This window comes from Lepus europaeus, unplaced genomic scaffold (assembly GCF_033115175.1).
Source record: "Lepus europaeus isolate LE1 unplaced genomic scaffold, mLepTim1.pri SCAFFOLD_229, whole genome shotgun sequence".
NCBI lineage: Eukaryota > Metazoa > Chordata > Mammalia > Lagomorpha > Leporidae > Lepus > Lepus europaeus.
The window spans coordinates 1,221-22,432 of NW_026909116.1; the positions used below are offsets into that span (position 1 = coordinate 1,221).

Genomic DNA, 21,212 nt, shown 5'->3' on the forward strand with positions numbered 1-21,212 from the left:
GGAAGAGGGAGAGAGAGAGAGAGGGAGGGAGAGAGAGAGGGAGAGGGAGAGGGAGAGGAGAGGGGGAGGGGGAGGGAGAGGGGGAGAGAGAGGGAGAGGGAGAGGGAAAGGGAGAGGGAGAGAGGGAGAGAGAGGGAGAGAGAGGGAGAGAGGGAGAGGGGGAGAGAGAGGGAGAGAGGGAGAGAGAGGGAGGGAGAGAGGAGAGGGAGAGAGAGGGAGAGGGAGGAGAGGGAGAGGGAGAGGGAGGGAGAGAGAGAGGGAGAGGGAGAGAGGGAGGGAGAGAGGGAGAGGGAGAGGGAGGGAGAGGGAGGGAGAGGGAGAGAGGGAGAGAGGGAGGGAGAGAGAGAGGGAGGGAGACAGGGAGAGGGAGAGAGACAGAGGGAGGGAGAGGGAGGGAGAGAGAGAGGGAGAGGGAGAGAGACAGAGGGAGGGAGAGGGGAGGGAGAGAGAGGAAGAGGAGAGAGAGAGGGAGGGAGGAGAGAGAGGGAGAGGGAGAGGGAGGGAGAGAGGAAGAGGGAGAGAGAGGGAGAGGGGAGAGGGAGAGAGGGGAGGGAGAGAGAGAGGGAGGGAGACAGGAGAGGGAGAGAGACAGAGGGAGGGAGAGGGAGGGTGAGAGAGAGGGAGAGAGGGAGAGAGAGAGGGAGAGAGGGAGAGAGAGAGAGGGAGAGGAAGAGGAGAGAAAGAGAGAGGGAGGGAGAGAGACCTCCCATCCGCTGGTTCACTCCCCAAATGCCTGCAAGGCCGGAGCTGGGCCAGGCGGAAGCCAGGAGCCAGGAGCTGCATCCAGGTCTCCCACGCGGGTGCAGGGGCCCAGGCACTTGAGCCACTGCTGCTGTTCTCTCAGGGTGGGCGCGCGCAATCTGGGAGGCGGCGTCGGCACTCCGCGCAACCTCTGCCGCTCCCGGGGACTTAGACCCCGCGCAGGGCCACACCGAGCGCGCTCACGCCTTTACTAGGAGCGCGTCCCGCTGCCTCTTCCAGCCCCAGCCCCGAGTTTCGGCGACAGAGGGGGACGCGCGCGCCTGCACCTGCCCGTGGAGAGGGGGTGGGGCCCTCTCCCCCGGCCCCAGCGCCTGGAGACAGAGGCGGCTCTGTGTGCGCGGGCCGCCGGCGACAGGGCTTCCCCCCGCGGGCTCCCGGCTTCCCCGTCCTGGAGAGCCGGAGACCAGCTGCTGCGCACAAAGGCGCCTCTGTCAGGGCCGGACAGGCCGGGGTCTGTGCCTCGCTGTCCGGGATCCCGCCCCCCCGGGCCGAGCTCGGGCGGAACTCGCGGCGGACTCGGCTGGCCTGGAGTCTCCCCGCACCTTCCGCCCAGAACTGCTCCGCCCGCATGCATTCACGCGCCGGGCCCCAGGCACGGCCTGGGCGCGGGGGACCCCTCCGCCGCTCCCCCACCTTCCCCGGGCTCTGCATTTGCGCGACCAGCCGCCAGGGGGCGGCAGACAGCAGTGACCGCGGGGAGGGCCCAGCCGGCCCTCTGCCCCGCCCCTGGGAACGAGCCCCTCGCCCAGCCTGTTTCCAACTCTGCGAAGTGGGCTTCGGCCCGCCTGGCGGGTGGCCACCCCAGTGTGGCTCTGGCACACGCAGACCCCCGCCTGTGGTGTCAGTGACCACCCTAGGTGATTCCACAGCTGGGGGCGGGATCCACCATGCACGGCCTCCGCTGTTCACCGGACACGACCTGGCGCCTCTGCGGGGCAAGACCGCGCTTACCCCCCCCCTTCACTCCTGCGTGGAACGTGCCGGAGGAACCGCTGTGGCCGAGCGTGAATCAGGCTTTGTCCTCCTGCCACAGATCAAAACCGAGTGGACGCCCAAACGGGAGCACCTGTCCACGCAACCCCCACGCGGACAGACACGGTGCGGGGAGCACTACACAGCCAGGAACAGGGCAGCCTGCGCTCCAGGGGCCCCGGGGCCTCAGCTCGGCAAGACGCCTGCTGCATCTGTTAGCAAAGTTCAGCTCAACTCTCACTTCAGAAGCAGCTTTTATATTTTATTTAATTTTTAAAAGATTTTATTTATTCGAAAGGCAGAGTTACAGAGAGGCAGAGAGAGAGAGAGCGCAGTCTTCCATCCTCTGGTTCACTCCCCAATTGATTGCAATGACCGGAGCTGCGCCGACCCGAAGCCAGGAGCCAGGAGCTCCATCCGGGACTCCCACGTGGGTGCAGGGGCCCAAGGACTCGGGCCATCCTCCCCTGCTCTCCCAGGCCACAGCAGGGAGCTGGATCGTAAGAGGAGCAGCCGGGACTCAAACCGGCGCCCTATGGGATGCGGGCGCTGCCGTGCCAGCCCCCCAAATATCTCGTAAGGAAACAAAAAGGGGGTGAATAAAGCATTCCCCGCCCCCCGCCTTCCGGTCGAGCCCAAATCTGCTGACTCAGCAGAGCCCTGGAGCTGGGATTTGAGACACCCAGCACAGAATCCGGCGCCAGGGACGGGCAGGGGCGGCGCGGGCACCCGGAGCCCGAGTGCGTGGCGGCAGGTTGGCGCGAGGCCCTCTGGGAGCTGGCAGGGGTGCCCAGTGCGGCCCGGCCCTCGGTTTCTCCCCGCAGCCTTCCCTCCGTGTCTCTGGGTCAGTACAACGCTGTCTCCAAGTCCTCCGTGACTGGGGGTTTACATCCTGTTAGCCTGGTCCATCTGAGAGGCAGAGGCCGCCCGCCTGCCGGCCCCAAGCTCCATCTGCGTCTCCCCTGAGGGGGGCAGCGGCCCCGGGACCTGAGCAGCGGAGACTTGAACTTGGCCACCCGGTCGGGGCCAGGGGCCTCCCAGGCGGTGGCCCCACACACGGGCGTCTCGAGCGCTGGGCCACCACAAGTGCCCCCACTCGGATCTGCTTGGGCTGCTCCCCCGGGACCCCGCGGGACATTTCCTGGTCACCTTTCGTGGCCATGGGAGTGCGGAGAACGGGTCAGGGCTGCAGACGGCCCCTCGACTGGCCAGACGGGTGCTGGTCTTCAGGGGGAAAGACACAGGAGCGGGGAGCCCGCCCCCCAGTCTCAGAGGTGGAAGGCGTGTGCGGCCCCTGCGGCCCCTTGCACCTTCTCTCACCCGCGTGGCGGCCGGGGCTCCCCGCGGTCATCACCCCATCTCCCATGTTTATCTGGCGGCTTGGCCGTGGACCCCATGGCTGACGGTGACGCTGCTCTGACACACTTGTCCCTGCGCGTGACAGACAAGACCCCAGAGACAGCGGGCGCTCGGTCTAGTTAAGAACCTGCTTTTCTTTGTCCTCCTGAAGATTTGTGTATTTATGAAAGGCACAGCTACGCAGAGAGAGCGCTCCCATCCGCTGGGTCACTCCCCAAATGGCGGCAATGGCCAGGGCTGGGCCAGGCCAAAGCCAGGAGCTCCGTTCAGGTCTCCCACGTGGCTGGCAGGGCCCCAGCACTCGGGCCGTCCTCCACTGCCTTCCCAGGTGCATTAGCAGAGGGCTGGAACGGAAATGGAGCAGCCAGGACGTGAACTGGCGGTGTGACCGGCGGCAGCTTAACCTGCTGTGCCACGTGCTGGCCCTAACACTGGCTAGGACCTCTGCATTCCAGGTCCCAGTCCTGGGTCCCCCAGACTCAGCCCCCGGCGACGCCCACCCTGGTCCCCCCCGACTCAGCCCCTGGCCGACGCCCACCCTGGGTCCCCCCGACTCAGCCCGCGGCCGACGCCCACCCTGGGTCCCCCCGACTCAGCCCCCGGCCGACGCCCACCCTGGGTCCCCCGGACTCAGCCCCCGGCCGACGCCCACCCTGGGTCCCTGCCACCTTCGGGGAAGCCCATGCCGAGCTCTGAGCTTCGGCTCCCTCAGCCTTCCCAGGCACCGGGTGACCCAATGGATGTGAGCTCGGCCTCTACGCTGAGCTAAAGAGAACACAGAACTCCAAGAACCAAGGCTGCAGGCCCAGCGCAGAGGATTCCACTTAGACTCCCGAGGGCCTGAGCAGCCTGGCTCTGTCCGGCCGTAGCCCCCAGGGTTTAGTGCGCCTTTGCGACAACCAGCCTGCGCGGGCTCGCCGTGCTCTGCCCCCAGCAGAGAGGCGCTCGGGCCCCGCGCTAAGTGCGCTCTGTTCTTGTTCTGTCTGAACCCTCTCGGCCGGACCCCGCCTGGCCACGCCACCCTCCTCTGGCTGGACGTTCCGGCGGCACTGCCCGGTCCCGGCCGACGCCGCAGGCCGCTCCGGGAAGACACGGGCACGGAGTCGCTCGGCAGCGCGGCGGCGGACACGGCCTGTAAGTTTCCGCGCGCGCCAGGCATGGCTCTGCCGGGGCTGGGCCCGCAGATCCCAGAGGCCCTGACGGGAATGGGGCTGCCCGGCTCGGGGCCTGCGGGGGAGGGGCCGCGGGGGCGTGGCTGCGCGTTCTGGAGCCACTCAGCCTGCCTGTGCCCCCGCCCCTTCCTCAGCTGCCAATCACAGGAAGTGAGCTTGTGAGGGTCAAAGAGGTGGCACGGGGCTGGCACTCAGCCCACAGGCCACGCCCCCGGTCCACAGGCCACGCCCCCGGCCCACAGGTCACACCCCTGGCTCACAGGCCACGCCATCAGCCAGCAGGCCACACCCCTGGTTCACAGGCCACGCCCTGGCCCATAGTCCACGCCCCCAGACCACACCCCTGGCCCCCAGGCCGCTCCCCAGCCCACACCCCCATTCCATATGCCACACCCCAGCCCATGCACCCGGCCCACAGGCCACACCCCCGGCCCACAGGCCACACCCACGGCCCACAGTGGAGCGCTTGGGTCCAGTCCCCGGCTCCCACTGCGGTCGCCAGCTCCCCGACAGTTACACCCTGCCAGACAGCGGTGACGGCTCAAGTGCCGGGACCCTGCCCCCCCTTACGGGAGACCCGGATGGAGCTCCCGGCTCCCGGCCTGGCCCAGCCCTGGCTGGGGCAGGCACTCGGAGTGAACCAGTGGGTGGAAGGCCCCGCTGTCACTCTGCCTTGCAAAAAGATAAGGTTAGATAAGTAAATGAATAAAACTTTAAGGATGTTTAAATCCGTGGACTTAGAACGTGCCTGGGCCTCCTTTAATCAGCCGAGGGCCCAGGAGAGAAAGGCCCAACTCCCGGGGGGGCGGGGCCTGCAGGCGGCCTCTTCCTGGGCCTCCACACCCGCGCGCACCCCCACAGGGCGAGGACAGTGCATGCTGGGAAAGTGTGCAAGGGCTGCAGACCGTTTTGCACCCAAACAATCTTTAAGGCATTTTCAAGACTATTAATTTCAAGTCTATTAATAGACTTGAGCAGCCGAGACAGGGAACCCCCACTGCTGGCTCAGTCCCCAGATGCCCACGGCGACACCCACGGGGGAGCCAGGCCCTGCATGGGAGCCCCCACTGCCGCCCCCCCGGGGCCTGCACGGCCAGGGAGCCAAGGCAGGACTCGCCCCAGGCTCACCGTGCGGGGTGCGGCCGCCCTAAGGAGAGGGCCCTGGGCAGGCACGCGTCCAGCGTCCGCCCGCAGTCACTCAGCCTCGAGTTCAGGCCCCAAATCTCATCGGAATCTGGGGAGACTCGGGTTGGGTTACCCTGGGCTAGAACTCCTCTCCCGCTAGGGATCCACGAACCCGGAGTTACGGCTCCACGCAGACGGAAGCAACCCCCTCCCGCACCCCACAGCTCCGGTCCTGGGGGGCAGACGCGTTGGGCTTCACTTTTCAGGGCGGGTCCCTTTGGTGTGAGGCTGTGAGGCTTGGGGGTGGCCCTCTGGCTCCAATCTGTCCTCACGGCCACGTGGCCACGCTGAGGGGTCAGTGTCCCCGGGGCGGGGACGAGCCCTCAGTGTCCCGGTCACTGCTGGGCCCTCAACAAGGAGAGGAGCCACGCCGGCGTCACACACCCAAGCCCAGCCCGCGTCCCGCTGAGCCCCGTCTGACAGGGGGGCTCTGTCCTGCCTGTCTCGGCCAGGCAGGGTCTGGGACGCAGGTGCCCACCGGGCAGGAGGTAACCTCCCTGCCGGGCCACTCCGAGTCCGCAGTGCCGCGCACGGAACGGTGACGTGACCACCTTACATTTTTCTGCGTATTTATTTGAACGGGAGACACACAGAGACCCCCGCCCCCCCCCGCCTGCTGGGTCACTCCCCAGCCAGGCCGGAGCCAGGAGCGCCATCGGGTCCCCCGCAGGGCGCAGAGGCCCAGGGTGCGCACGCGCGGGGCTGGCTGGACGCAGGCCCGCGATGGCGGCGCCTTCGCTGCTGCAGCCAGCGCCCACCCTGCCGCCCCGCCCGGCCCCGCCGCTCCCCTCCTCCACCAGGCGGGCAGCGCGGGGAGCGCGAGCGGCCACGGGTCCTGTCGGCCTCTCCCCAGCCCCTCCCGGCGCACTGAACTTCAACGGAGCCCACCGGAAGCGCAAGACCCTGGTGGCCCCGGAGATCAACATCTCGCTGGACCAAAGCGAGGGCTCCCTGCTGTCCGACGACTTCCTGGACACACCCCGACGACCTGGACATTAACGTGGACGACATCGAGACCCCCGACGAGACCGACTCGCTCGAGTTCCTGGGCAATGGCAACGAGCTGGAGTGGGAAGGTGGGGGCCGGGGGCGTCCCGGTGTCGGCCACGGGCGCGGGGTGGCGGGGACACGGAACGACCGGGGGGGTCACACACTGGGCCAGGCTGGAGCCAAGAGGCCAGAGCTCCATCGGGGCTCCCACGCGGGTGCAGGGCCCCCGGCACTTGGGCCCTCACTGCTGCCCCCAGGGTGCGCATGCGCAGGGAGCTGGCACGAACCCAGTCTGACCCGGGATGCCCCCGTCTCAATCCCCGCACCACCCCGGGTCCCGAGGTCCCCGCTGGACGCGGCCCCCGGGCAGAGCGAGGACAGCGCCCGGCGCTCAGCGGCCGAGCCCAGCCCCAGAGCCCGGGGCGGGAGCGCTGTGTGTGGGACCCAGGGAGGGCAGGGCAGGCCGGGAGGGCGCCCGCTCCCATCAGTCCCTGGGTCCCTCCCCAGCTCTGCTCCCGACCCCCGCCTGCAGGGGTGGCCCGGGTGACCCGGATGGCGCTCCCGCCCCAGCACGGCAGGCCTGGGGAGTGACCGGAAGGGAGCCGGGTCTGACCCCCATGGCACAGCTGTGGACCCCAGTTCCCCCGCTGCTGCCAGCCACGTGGCTCCTGCCGCGGGGTGGGGACACGGAGCAGCCCAGCGTGACCCCCCCCCCCGGCCCTCTGGCTGTTCACGTCAGTTAAAGGGCAAGAGACCCAGGAAGTGTTAGGAGCCCAGTGCCCGGGAGGCGCAGTCACGGACGGCTTTCTGGAGGAGGTGGCACCTGAGCCAGGTCCTGTCAGGGCACAGGCGGCCAGGGCGGGAACGAAGGCCGGCGCGTCCAGCCCAGGGGTGCTGCTTCCAGATGACACCCCGGTGGCCACCGCCAAGAACATGCCTGGGGACAGCGCGGACCTGTTTGGGGACGGCGCGGCGGAGGACAGCGGTGCGGCCAACGGGCGGCTGTGGCGCACGGTCATCATCGGGGAGCAAGAGCACCGCATCGACCTGCACATGATCCGGCCCTACATGAAGGTGGTCACGCACGGAGGTGAGGCCCCCATTACCACGTGCTCACCCCGGAGGGGAGGCCCCGGGCACCGTGGTCACCCACGGAGGGGAGGCCCCAGGTACCACGTGGTCACGCACGGAGGGGAGGCCCCCATTACCACGTGCTCACCCCGGAGGGGAGGCCCCGGGCACCGTGGTCACCCATGGAGGGGAGGCCCCAGTTACCACGTGGTCACCCCGGAGGGGAGGCCCCAGTTACCACGTGGTCACCCACGGAGGGGAGGCCCCAGTTACCACGTGGTCACCCCGGAGGGGAGGCCCCAGTTACCACGTGGTCACCCACGGAGGGGAGGCCCCGGTTACCACGTGGTCACCCACGGAGGGGAGGCCCCGGTTACCACGTGGTCACCCACGGAGGGGAGGCCCCCGGGTACCCGTGGTCACCCACGGAGGGGAGGCCCCAGTTACCACGTGGTCACCCCGGAGGGGAGGCCCCAGTTACCACGTGGTCACACATGGAGGGGAGGCCCCAGTTACCACGTGGTCACCCCGGAGGGGAGGCCCCCGGGTACCCGTGGTCACCCCGGAGGGGAGGCCCCAGTTACCACGTGGTCACGCACGGAGGGGAGGCCCCCGTTACCACGTGCTCACCCACGGAGGGGAGGCCCTGGGCACCATGGTCACCCACGGAGGGGAGGCCCCAGTTACCACGTGGTCACCCACGGAGGGGAGGCCCCAGTTACCACGTGGTCACCCCGGAGGGGAGGCCCCAGTTACCACGTGGTCACGCACGGAGGGGAGGCCCCAGGTACCACGTGGTCACCCCGGAGGAGAGGCCCCGGTTACCACGTGGTCACGCACGGAGGGGAGGCCCCCGTTACCACGTGGTCATGCACGGAGGGGAGGCCCCAGTTACCACGTGGTCACCCCGGAGGGGAGGCCCCGGTTACCACGTGCTCACCCCGGAGGGGAGGCCCCGGTTACCACGTGCTCACCCACGGAGGGGAGGCCCCGGTTACCACGTGGTCACCCCGGAGGGGAGGCCCCGGTTACCACGTGCTCACCCCGGAGGGGAGGCCCCGGTTACCACGTGCTCACCCACGGAGGGGAGGCCCCGGTTACCACGTGGTCACCCCGGAGGGGAGGCCCCGGTTACCACGTGCTCACCCGGGAGGGGAGGCCCCGGTTACCACGTGCTCACCCACGGAGGGGAGGCCCCCGGGCACCATGGTCACCCTGGAGGGGAGGCCCCAGGCACCATGGTCACCCACGGAGGGGAGGCCCCAGGGTCGTATGGTCACCCACAGAGGGGAAGCCCCCTGTTACCACGTGGTCACCCATGGAGGTGAGGCCCCCGGGTACCCGTGGTCACCCACGGAGGGGAGCCCCCGGGCACCGTGGTCATCCATGGAGGTGAGACCCCAGGGTCCCGTGGTCACCCACAGAGGGGAGGCCCCGGGCACCATGGTCACCCACGGAGGGGAGGCCCCCGGGTACCCGTGGTCACCCATGGAGGTTAGATCCCCCCTGTTACCACGTGGTCACCCACGGAGATGAGGCCCCCCCATTACGTGGTCACCCACGGAGGTGAGGCCCCCGGGTACCGGTGCTCACTCACGGTGAGGCTCCCCTGGGGTACCCGTGGTCACAAACAGAGGTGAGACCCCCCCCGGGCACCCGTGGTCACCCCGGGGGTCGGACCGACCCCCACCCCACCTCGGCACCCGTGGTCACCCCGGGGGTCGGACCCCCTGCCAGGCCCGGCAGCCCCTCCGTGCCCCGCCGCGGGCGGAGGGCGGAGCCTGCGTGGCTTGGCTCGGCGACAGCCGCCCTCGGCCGCCTCTCCCCAGGCTACTACGGCGAGGGCCTCAACGCCATCATCGTCTTCGCCGCCTGCTTCCTCCCCGACAGCAGCTGCGCGGACTACCACTACGTCATGGAGAACCTCTTCCTGTGAGCGGGGGCGGGGCCGGATGGGCGGGGCCACTAGGCGGGGCGGGGCCTGACGGGGCGGGGCCCCTCGGCGGGGCGGGGCGCTCACCGGGCTCTCCGCCCACTCAGCGGCCTGGGCCTTCCCCTGGCCCCGGGGCTCGGCAGCACCACCACCACACATGTCCATCACGTGCCCATCATCACCACCAATACCGTGAACACCAACACCGCCACCCTGCCCGCCACCGCCACCGCCATCGCACGCCCGTCACCGCCCCCACCCCGCGTCCACACCCGCAGCCGCCCGGCTGGGCTGTCCCCGCCCCAGGTCACAGTTTCCCGGGGAGGATGAGTGACAGCTGTCCGTCACTGCCACTCTCACTCCTGGACCCCCAGGTTCCACCCGGCCAGGCGGGCGGCGGGGCGGGGACCCCCGGGTCCCCTTGCGAAGAGCTGGGAGGCCACGCCCACCCCCAAGACCCGCCCGGCGGGGCCAAGGGGCTAGAACACGGCCCCTCCCCAGGGACCCCGACCCTCCTCAGAGCCCCCTCCTCAGAGCCCCCCGCCCCTCCTCAGAGCCCCGCCCCCTCCTCACAGCCCCCCGCCCCTCCTCAGAGCCCCCCTCCTCCAAGACCCCCGCCCCCTCCCTAGAGCCTCCCGCCCCTCCTCAGAGCCCCCCTCCTCCGAGACCCCCGTCCCCTCCCCAGAGGCCCCGTCCCCTCCCCAGAGCCCCCCGCCCCTCCTCACAGCCCCACCCGCCCCTCCTCACAGCCCCCCGCCACCTCCTCAGAGCCCCCCTCCTCCGAGACCCCCGCCCCCTCCTCACAGCCCCCCGCCCCCTCCTCACAGCCCCCTGTCCCCTCCCCAGAGCCCCCCCGCCCCTCCTCAGAGCCCCCCGCCCCCTCCTCACAGCCCCACCCGCCCTTCCTCAGAGCCCCCCGCCCCCTCCTCACAGCCCCCCGCCCCTCCCCAGAGCCCCCCTCCTCCGAGACCCCCGTCCCCTCCCCAGAGCCCAGGTCCCCTCCCCAGAGCCCCACCCGCCCCTCCCCAGAGCCCCCTGTCCCCTCCCCAGAGCCCCCCCGCCCCTCCTCAGAGCCCCCCGCCCCCTCCTCACAGCCCCACCCGCCCTTCCTCAGAGCCCCCCGCCCCCTCCTCACAGCCCCCCGCCCCTCCCCAGAGCCCCCCTCCTCCGAGACCCCCGTCCCCTCCCCAGAGCCCAGGTCCCCTCCCCAGAGCCCCACCCGCCCCTCCCCAGAGCCCCCCGCCCCCTCCCCAGAGCCCCCCCCCGCCCCTCCTCACAGCCCCCCGCCCCCTCCCCAGAGCCCCCCGCCCCCTCCTCAGAGCCCCCTGCCCCCTCCTCAGAGCCCCCGGCCCCTCCCCAGGGACCCCCGCCCCTCCCCAGAGCCCCCCGCCCCTCCTCACAGCCCCCCACCCCCTCCTCACAGCCCCCCGCCCCCTCCTCACAGCCCCCCGCCCCCTCCCCAGAGCCCCACCCCTCCTCAGAGTCCCCTGCCCCCTCCTCAGAGCCCCCCGGCCCCTCCCCAGGGACCCCCGCCCCTCCCCAGAGCCCCCCGCCCCTCCTCACAGCCCCCTACCCCCTCCTCACAGTCCCCCGCCCCCTCTTCACAGTCCCCTCGCCCCTTCCTCAGAGACCCCCCGCCCCTCCTCCGAGCCCCGCCCCTCCCCAGAGCCCCCGCCTCGCCCGAGCGGGGACCCCATCCCGAGGCCCGCGGGGGAGGCCCAGGCCGGGCGCGGCCGCCCTGACCCGGCGCGCTGCCCGCGCAGCTACGTCATCAGCAGCCTGGAGCTCCTGGTGGCCGAGGACTACATGATCGTGTACCTGAACGGCGCCACGCCGCGCCGCAGGATGCCGGGCCTGGGCTGGCTGAAGAAGTGCTACCAGATGATCGACAGGAGGTGGGGCGGGGCGGGCGGGGAGGGCGGGGCGGGGCGGGCGGGGTGGGTGTGGGCGGGGCGGGGCGGGCGTGGGCGTGGCGTGGCGTGGCGGGCATGGCGGGCCTGGGCTGGCTGAAGAAGTGCTACCAGATGATCGACAGGAGGTGGGGCGGGCGTGGGCGGGGCGGGGTGGGCGTGGGCGGGGCGTGGCGGGCCTGGGCTGGCTGAATAAGTGCTACCAGATGATCGACAGGAGGTGGGGCGGGGCGGGCGTGGGCGGGGCGGGCGGGGCGTGGCGGGGCGTGGCGGGCCTGGGCTGGCTGAAGAAGTGCTACCAGATGATCGACAGGAGGTGGGGCGTGGCGGGGCGTGGCGGGCCTGGGCTGGCTCAAGAAGTGCTACCAGATGATCGACAGGAGGTGGGGCGGGCGTGGTGGGCGTGGGCGGGGCGGGGCGTGGCGGGCCTGGGCTGGCTCAAGAAGTGCTACCAGATGATCGACAGGAGGTGGGGCTGGCGGGCGTGGCGTGGCGGGCGTGGCGGGCCTGGGCTGGCTGAAGAAGTGCTACCAGATGATCGACAGGAGGTGGGGCGGGGCGGGCGGGGCGGGCGTGGCGGGCCTGGGCTGGCTCAAGAAGTGCTACCAGATGATCGACAGGAGGTGGGGCGGGGCGGGCGTGGGAGGGGCGGGGTGAGGCGGGGCGGGCGTGGGCGTGGCGGGCGTGGGCGGGGCGGGCGTGGGCGGGGCGTGGCGTGGCGGGCGTGGCGGGCCTGGGCTGGCTCAAGAAGTGCTACCAGATGATCGACAAGAGGTGGGGTGGGGCGGGCGTGGGCGGGGCGTGGGCGGGGCGGGGCGGGCCTGGGCTGGCTCAAGAAGTGCTACCAGATGATGGACAAGAGGTGGGGTGGGGCGGGCGTGGGCGGGGCGGGCGATGGCGCGGGTGTGGGCGAGGTCGGGGCGGGAGGGGCGGGCGCGGGCGTGGGCGTGCTCTGCGCTGGGCCGCCCGCCCCTCAGCGGCCCTTGGCTAGTGGACGCGTCCCTGGACGCTGCCTTCCGCCGCCCACATCCGCCGGAAGTGTGCCGTGACCTACAAGTTCCCCCCGGCGTCCGAGGCCCCGGCATCGTTGGTTCCGGGCCCTGCCTGAGCCAACGGGGCGGCCCCAACCCAGCCGCTCCTGCGCTGCGTGGGGGCCCCACAGGGCCCCCGGGCTGTGCGCCCCTCACCCCCGTCTGCTTCCAGGACCTGCCCTTTCCAGCCTGAAGCCCTGTCTCCCAGGGAACTCTCCCTGCCCGGCACCCCCGCCCCGCCGCCTGTCTCTGGGGCTCTGCGGGCCCCTGGGACCTCCTGGGTTTGGGGTCCTGCAGCCGGGGTCCCTCTGCGGCTGCGTCGTCCCGGGGCGAGCCGTCCTCGAGGTCCCGCCACGCTGGAGCAGGTGCCGCGCCCCCTTCCTTTTCCAGGCTGTGTAGTATTCCGCCGCTGCTTGTCCACGCGGCTGTCGGTGGGCCCGGGGTGGCTGCGTCTCTGGGGTGGACACAGAGCAGTTTCACAGTTCAGCTCATTTCAGTCGCCCCAGATGGCGGAGGGCGACGGGGGCCACAGGGGCCTCCGGGGTTACTGGGCTCTGCCCCACCCCCAGGAGCCAGGTGACCGGGGCTCTGCCCCCCCACTCCTCCTAGGAGCCAGGTGACCGGGGCTCTGCCCCCCCCAGGAGCCAGGTGACCGGGGCTCTGCCCCCCCACTCCTCCTAGGAGCCAGGTGACCGGGGCTCTGCCCCCCCACTCCTCCTAGGAGCCAGGTGACCTGGGCTCTGCCCCCCCCCTCCTCCCAGGAGCCAGGTGACCTGGGCTCTGCCCCCCCCACTCCTCCCAGGAGCCAGGTGACCAGGGCTCTGCCCCCCCCCACTCCTAGGAGCCAGGTGACCTGGGCTCTGCCCCCCCCACTCCTCCCAGGAGCCAGGTGACCAGGGCTCTGCCCCCCCCCCAGGAGCCAGGTGACCTGGGCTCTGCCCCCCCCCCAGGAGCCGGGTGACCTGGGCTCTGCCCCCCCACTCCTCCTAGGAGCCAGGTGACCTGGGCTCTGTCCCCCCAGGAGCCGGGTGACCTGGGCTCTGCCCCCCCCCACTCCTAGGAGCCAGGTGACCTGGGCTCTGCCCTCCCCACTCCTCCCAGGAGCCAGGTGACCAGGGCTCTGCCCTCCCCACTCCTCCCAGGAGCCGGGTGACCTGGGCTCTGTCCCCCCAGGAGCCGGGTGACCTGGGCTCTGCCCCCCCCAGGAGCCGGGTGACCTGGGCTCTGCCCCCCCCCAGGAGCCGGGTGACCGGGGCTCTGCCCCCCCCAGGAGCCAGGTGACCTGGGCTCTGCCCCCCCCACTCCTCCTAGGAGCCAGGTGACCTGGGCTCTGCCCCCCCAGGAGCCGGGTGACCGGGGCTCTGCCCCCCCGCCCCGACTCCTCCCAGGAGCCCCCCTGGCGTCCTTGCTCCCCCGCAGGTTACGGAAGAACCTGAAGTCGCTGATTATCGTGCACCCGTCCTGGTTCATCCGCACCGTGCTGGCCGTCTCCCGCCCCTTCATCAGGTGAGCCTGGGACGCCCGGGCATTCCCAGCTCTGCCCGTTCTCGCCTGCAGCCATCTTTGAAAATTACTTTTATTTGAAAGGCAGAGACGCAGAGGGACAGAGGTCACCCATCCCCTGGTTCCAACCTCCCCCAAATGCCCACAGCAGCCAGGGCTGGGCCAGGCTGAAGCCAGGAGCTCCATCTGGGTCTCCCACACCGGTGCAGGGGCCCAAGGACTTGGGCCATCGTCCACTGCTCTCCCAGGCCACAGCAGAAAGCTGGACCGGAAGTGGAGCAGCCGGGACTCGAACCCGCGCCCGTGTGGGAGGCCGGCGCTGCAGGGGGCGACTTCACCCGCTGCGCCACAGCGCCGGCCCGGGACTGATTCTCGCCTCTTAGCGTGGCTATTGCAGGCATCTGGGGAGCGCACAGCGGATAGGAGTGAGTTGGGGGGCAGGAGCCAGACGCTCCCCCCAGACCACACCAGATGGGGCGCGCGGTGCCGGCCTGTGCCTCGCTGGGAGCCAGCTGGACGCTCCTACTGCCCCTCGGATGACCGGAACATCGGGAGTGAGCCGGGCCCTCTGCCAGAAATCCCGGGCGCTGTGGAGAGCTCCGGGCGGGCGGGGGTCCGTGGACAAGGCCTGGGCGGGGGCGCCGGCCGCACACCCAGCGCTGTCTGGACTTCCTCCTGGGGCCGTGCCTGAATCCACAGAGCTGTCAGAGCAGCCGGGGCCGGCCCTGAACACAGAGGAGAACCTCTTGTCCCCCGCCAACCGCGGCAGCGGCGCCCGGATCCTCGGGGCCCCCGACCAGGTGGCGCGGACCGACTGGCCGCCGTCTCCCCGGCCCAGGCCAAGCTCACGGAGCACTCGGAGCCCAGGATGGTCCAGGGCTTGGCCGATGGTTTTCAAAGATTCGTTTATTTATCTGAAAGGGAGAGACAGATGGACGGACGGATGTCGTCCCTCGGCTGGTCCGCTCCCCAGATGGCCACGGCGGCCAGAGCTGGGCCAGTCTGGAGCCAGGAGCTCCATGGGGGCTCCCCCGGGGGTGGCAGGGACCCCGCTGTGAGCTGTCCCTGCGGCCTCCCAGGGGGCACACGCACAGGCCGCTGGGAGGCAAAGCCAGGCACCTAGCATGGGAGAAACTCCCAGCCCGGCTCCCCGCTCACGCGTCCGGGAGGCTGCGGTGAGACCCGGGCGCCTGGGGCCCTGCGCCCACCTGGGAGACCCGGGTGCAGCTCCTGGCTCCTGGCTTCCGCCTAGCCCGGCCCCGACCATTGCAGCCTTTCAGAGCGTTTAAGACCTGGTGGGAGGCCACTCTCTCTCCCTCTGCCTCTGCCCCTCCACCTGCCAATAAGTAAATAAATAATCAATAAATAGCGCAAAATAACGGTGGGGGGGCACGGTGGTGCAGCGGGTTGAGCCGCCACCTGGGGCGCCCACATCCCTATCGGGTGGCCGCTTTGAGTCCCGGCTGCTCTGCTTCCGATCCAGCTCCCCGCCGATGCGCCTGCCCCCCGCCACCCCCGTGAGAGACCCGGATGGGGCCCCGGGTCCCAGGCTGCGACCTGGCCCAGCCCTGGTTGTTACGGGCCTCCGGGGGAGTGACCAGGCAGGTGGAAGAAGCCCCAGGCTCGCTGTCCATGTTCTGCATTTCAAGAACAAGAAAATAAACATAATAACAACAACAACAACATTCAGCCCGAGTGCAAAGCCACACAGCCCTGGCCAGGTCTCTGGAGGCACCGGACAGCTGGGGGGCCCACAGGACGACGGCTGCTGCTGCCCCGGGCGGTGACCGGGCGCCCCTGGCTGGAAGCAGCACTACACAGGGGATGGGCGGGGAGCCGGGCGTCCTGTGACTGCCCAGCTGTCGCCCTCGTCCACGCGACTCAGCAGGGAGCAGCCAGCGGCGGGCGCGCGAGGGTCAGCTCGGGGCTGGAGGCGGGCAGTGGGCAGGTCGGGTGGTCTGGACGCGGGGGCGGGGGAGCGCACCGGGCGAGCGCCCCCGCAGCCTGCGCACTGACCGCGTGCGTCCTCCCGCAGCGTCAAGTTCATCAACAAGATCCAGTACGTGCACAGCCTGGAAGACCTGGAGCGGCTCATCCCAATGCAACACGTGCAGATCCCGGACTGCGTGCTGCAGTGCGTGCCCGGGGGCGGGGCCGGCGACCCCAACCCGCGCGCTGCTCCGGGACCTCGCAGGCGCCTTGCTAAGAAGCTCTCCGAGGGTCTCCCACGGTGGCAGCCGGGGGAGGGCGCTGGGGCTCGGCGGGGTCAGCTGCCGCCCGTGCCGCCGTCCTGGGGGCCTCGTGCGCGCCCGGGGACAGCGGGGTGAGTGACGGCTTCGACTTTCTTCCAGGTACGAGGAGGAGCGGCTGAGGGCGCGGAGAGAGAGGTGGGTGCGGAGCGGGGGCTGCGGGCTCCGGGCGAGGCTGGCGGCTAAGCTGGTCGTGGTCTGGGCGGGCCCGCGGACGGGACCGAGGTCCACCCCGCCCCGCGGCGTCAGGGCCTGGCCCGAGCTCGAATGCCAGCTCCCCCGTGTTGTGGCCCGGGGACGTCCCAGGCACCTTCGAAGCCACGGGCGAGTCGGTGTTGGGCCCCACAAGGCAGACTCCCTGCGCATGCGGCCTCCCTGTGCGGCCCTGGCGGCCATGCACCTGCCGCCGTCAGCCTCTGCCGATGGCTCCCGGGATTTCAGGATTAGCTCAGGCCTACCCAGCCCTTACCCGGTCTCCTGGACACGCTCCCATCCCATCCCTCCCAGGGAGCTGGGCAGCCGGAGGACTCCCACCAGGGTCTCAGGGGCACAGACCCTGAGGTCAGACCCCCAGGCTCAAAGAGGGCGAAGCACCCGCCCGGGGTCACACAGCAAGAGAGGGTGGACCCTAAGCCCCGTGCCAATCAGGGAATGTCCCGCCCACGTCCGCTCTTCCTGCCCCTCATTGGTTCTGTTTTCCTTGTATCTTACCTCTTGGGGTTATTATGGTCCAAGGCCGGTGCAGCCATGTGTGCGGCTCAGGAGCGCTAACCACATCCCCAGGGCTGTGCGGCCCTCGCCGCCATTGTTCCAGAACCTTCTCCCCTCGCAGCCTGAAGCCCTGTCCCCACGCCACTGCCCGTCTCGGCGGCTCCGAGACCTCCAGGGAGCCCCTGGGCGAGAGTCCCGCAGGGTGGCCCCATGGCTGCCGTGCCCGGGATCCCTTCGCGTGGCGGCAGGCGTCAGCATGCCTCGCCTGTTCCGGGCTGTGTGGTACTCCGCAGCAGGGTGGCCCGGCGGAGGGTGTGCGCTCGCCTGCCCCCGGCCCCTGGTGGCCCGCGTCTCTGTGGTCCTGTGCTCCCCGCTCCTGGATCCTCCAATGTCCCCAACAGGCAGGACCAGGCCAGGCCAAAGCCATATTTCCCCTCCCACCCGGGAGGCTCAGCAGCGCGGCCCCAATGCCGCTTGGGGCCCAGCGGAGACACCTGCTTGGCTAAGGCTCCGCCCACCTCCCCGCCCCTCCCACGCCTTGGTGGGGAGGGCAATGCCTACAGCTGTCCCCAGGCGGGAGAGGCCCCCGGCCCGGCCCTCTGCCCCCCAGCGCCCGCTCTCCGTCCACAGCGCCAGGCCCCAGCCTGAGTTTGTCCTGCCCAGATCCGAAGAGAGGCCGGAGACAGAGCCGGTGGAAGACAGGTGAGCAAGGGGGAGGTGACCTGTGGGGGGCGGGCGACAGCGGCAGTGACCGCGGGGCGGTGGGCGAGGCCACGGAGGGCTGCCAAGGCCCCTGGGTGGGGGAGGTGCCCCCCGGGACCCCCCATCTGTGTCTGAGCGCCTGGTTGACCTCTGTCTCCCCCTTCCTCTGCAACTGTAAAGATTTATTTATTTATTTGAAAGGCCGAGTTATAGAGAGGCAGAGTTGCGGGGGGGGGGGTCCTTCCATCCACTGGGTCACTCCCCAAATGGCTTCAACGGCCAGAGCTGGGCCGATCAGAAGTCAGGAGCCAGGAGCTCCATCCGGGTCTCCCACGTGGGTGCAGGGGCCCAAGGACTTGGGCCATCATCCACTGCTCTCCCAGGCCACAGCAGAGAGCTGGATGGGAAGTGGAGCAGCCGGGACTGGAAAGGGCCCTCACATTAGACACGGGCATCACAGGCAGTGGCTCAGGCTGCTGTCCACACCACCAGCTCCCCAAAACTTGGCCTTTGTCCATTTATTTTTATCTATTGTTTTTCCTTTTGCTTGAAAGTACACAAGATCTCCCAGGCTGTGGCTCACTCCCCAAATGCCCACAACGCTCAGGGCTGCGCCAGGCCAAAGCCAGGAACCCAGAACTCCAGCCAGGTCTCCCACACCCACAGGCGTGGCAGGCACCCAGGCTGTGACCGCCACCTCCCAGGGCATGCGTTAGCAGGAGGCTGGACTCAGAAGTGGATCTGTCAGGACTCGAACCCAGGGCACTCCCGCGGGGGATGAGGGCAGCTTCGCCCCAGCCGCGGCGGTGCAGGGCCTCAGCTCTGTCCCGGGCAGGTGCACACGGCTGCCTGCCCTGTTGTGGTCTGACAGGAGCCACCCCGCCCCTCTCACGGCTCCCAGCCTGGAGCAGCCGGGGGAGGAGCGACGCTGGGTGCCCCGCGCAGGAAGTGACGCCCAGCCTCCTTCCCTCTCCCACAGGTCCGCTGCTGCCACGGATGACCAGGAAACCAGGTGGGTGTGCCGCGGGGCGGTCTTGGGACGCCTCAGTCGGGGGGACAAGGGACATTGCAGCCGGCGGGGCAGGCATGCGCAGGCATGCCGGCACCAGGGCCTCGGCGGCGCCCGGCAGCCTCTGTGAACAGCTCCAGGGGGCGCCGCCCAGGCCGGGACACCAGCGAGGCCCCGGAGCTGTCGGCGTGGCAGCTGGAGGTGCCCTCTGTCCGTTCTCGCGGCTGTGACCGAAGCCCACAGACCCGGTGACTTAAAAAGCGAGAGATTGACCGGGCTGGGAGGCGCAAGGGCACAGCGGCGCCTCTGGGCACGGGCTGGGCTGCGGTGTGCGTCGGTCACAGCGGGAGCCAGCCCCAGGACCTGCCCTGGGCTCTGTGGTCTGTGAGAGGGACCGGGACAGCTCTGCGAAGCTGCAGGACGCTCAGGTCGTGGTGGGTGGCCCTGGGACCACGCTCAGGACCGGCGGTGCCCCGGGCAGTGCCCAGGAGGGACGGGCAAAAGCCTGCGAGTGCCCCCCCCCCCCAGCAGAGCTGCGTGGCCGGCTCTTGATTCTCCCAGCAAGGATGCGTGGCCGCGCCCCCGGGGGAGCCTGGCCAGGCCCCGGAGGTCAGCGGCGTCACACAGCCTTCGCGGCTGCTCCTGGGCCCACGCTGGGGCCGTGTGGTCTGAGCTCCCCCCTGCGTGACGGTCAGCGTAGACTCCCAGGAGTGCCCCAGGGTCTCCAGGTCCGGTTCGCAGATGGGAAACGCTGGGGGTTTAGGCGTGACTACCGCGAGCTGGGCAAAGGGTGGACCCACTCTGGAATGTGGGTCTTGACCATGCTGTGATTTTTTATTTTTTATTTTTTATTTTTGACAGGCAGAGTGGACAGTAGAGGGAGACAGAAAGGTCTTCCTTTTTGCCGTTGGTTCACCCTCCAATGGCCGCCGCGGTAGGCGCGCTGCGGCCGGCGCACCGCGCTGTTCCGATGGCAGGAGCCAGGTGCTTCTCCTGGTCTCCCATGGGGTGCAGGGCCCAAGGACTTGGGCCATCCTCCACTGCACTCCCGGGCCATAGCAGAGAGCTGGCCTGGAAGAGGGGCAACCGAGACAGGATCGGTGCCCCGAGCGGGACTAGAACCCGGTGTGCCAGCGCCGCAAGGCGCATGCTGTGATCTTTAACACGGGTGGGTGGGTGGGTGGGTGGATGCGTGGGTGGATGGATGCGTGGGTAGGTGGGTCAAAGCTCGCTCCAGTGTGACAAGGACACGACTCCCCAGGGCCTGTTCTGCTAGGAGCAGGGCCCCCTTCAGCGCCACACCTAGACGGTGCGTGGCAGGTGGCGCCCTGGCCGCGGAGAGCTCAGAGGGGCCGACTGGGATCTCTGGGGACTCCGCCCCTTCCACGGGGCCTCTCGCCTCTTAGCGGGCTGAGCACACGGCCGGTTTCCCCTCCCTCCCAGCCTGTCCTGAGGTGGCGAACGTCTCAGAACACAAGAGTCCAGAAGCCGAGAAACCTCCGTCCGACCCCAGCCCGGCTCTCACCCCGCCTCGCCCGAGTCCCGGTCTCCCCGGGGCCAGCCCCTGCGCCCGGCCCCGCAGTCAGCGTCCTCTGCTCCTGGAACCTCCTGACCATCTTTGCACCGAAGCAGCCCGGCTCTCGGCCTCCACCCTCCACCGCCCGCAGCTCAGCCCCGCAGAGCGCGCACCACCTCCCGCCGACCCCGCAGAGCGCGCGCCACGGCCTGCCCATCCCGCAGAGCGCGCGCCTCCTCCTGCCCACCCAGCAGAGCGCGCGCCTCCTCCCGCCGACCCCGCAGAGCGCGCGCCTCCTCCCGCCGACCCAGCAGAGCGCGCGCCTCCTCCCGCCCACCCAGCAGAGCGCGCGCCTCCTCCCGCCCACCCTGCAGAGCGCGCGCCTCCTCCTGCCCACCCAGCAGAGCGCGCGCCCCCTCCTGCCCACCCAGCGGGCCCTGCTGGCCGGCGCGGGGCTCAGCTCCCGACCCTCTCCCGCCTGCCCCCGACCCGAGGGGGAGCCGCAGACGCCCGCCGCGCCGTGGCTGGGTCTGGATTTGTTACTGTGCCTTTTCCTTCCAGACGCCAACCCCGGGGCCCCCTCACCGCCACCCCGCCTGCAGCCCACAGCCCGGGTGGGAGCTGAGCCTCTGTGACCCCCAACTCCCCTGGTGGCTGTAGAACCACGGCCTCCCCTCAATCTAGAACATTCTTAAGCCCCTTGACCTTGGATGCCTCCCCAGGGGGAATTCCCAGCCGATACCTCCTTCCGCCTCCTATGAGCTGGGAGCCCGTCACTGGAGACAGGACACGGGGCAGTGGACACTCATGGACTTGGGAAAGTCGGCGATCGCTGTGGCCGCCTGTGTCCCAGGCCCGGCCCACGAGGCCAGTCTCCCGTAGGAGAAAGACGTTCCCCACGTGGTCCGAGCCCTGCTGAAGCGGTGGGCTGGCGGGCCCGGAGCCCTGGGGGAGCAGCCGGTCGGTGCCCGCCGGCAGTGACTGGCCCCGGTTCCCACCAAGCTGAACCGGCTTGTTTTCTGGGCCCTCCTTCCGCCTCTTAGCAGGGCCCAGAGAGGAGGGGCCAGCAGCCCTGGGTGCCTGTGATGGTGGGGGGAGGGCTTGCAGAGGGAGCGGGGGCGCCCAACGCCGAGACAG

At 70.2% G+C, this 21,212-nt stretch overlaps 1 protein-coding gene across 1 annotated transcript; it reads left to right on the top strand.

The window, feature by feature from the left end:
* Positions 1-1,649: 1,649 nt before the first annotated feature.
* Positions 1,650-20,710, top strand: ATCAY (ATCAY kinesin light chain interacting caytaxin). Its single transcript, XM_062185015.1, is given in 14 exon segments — positions 1,650-1,697; positions 1,796-1,860; positions 4,169-4,227; positions 6,304-6,428; positions 6,430-6,526; positions 7,345-7,530; positions 9,341-9,443; positions 11,208-11,339; positions 13,805-13,891; positions 15,924-16,022; positions 16,240-16,275; positions 17,479-17,550; positions 18,530-18,562; positions 20,227-20,710. Coding segments are annotated over 14 exon segments (1,626 nt in total).
* The last annotated feature ends 502 nt before the right edge of the window (positions 20,711-21,212 follow it).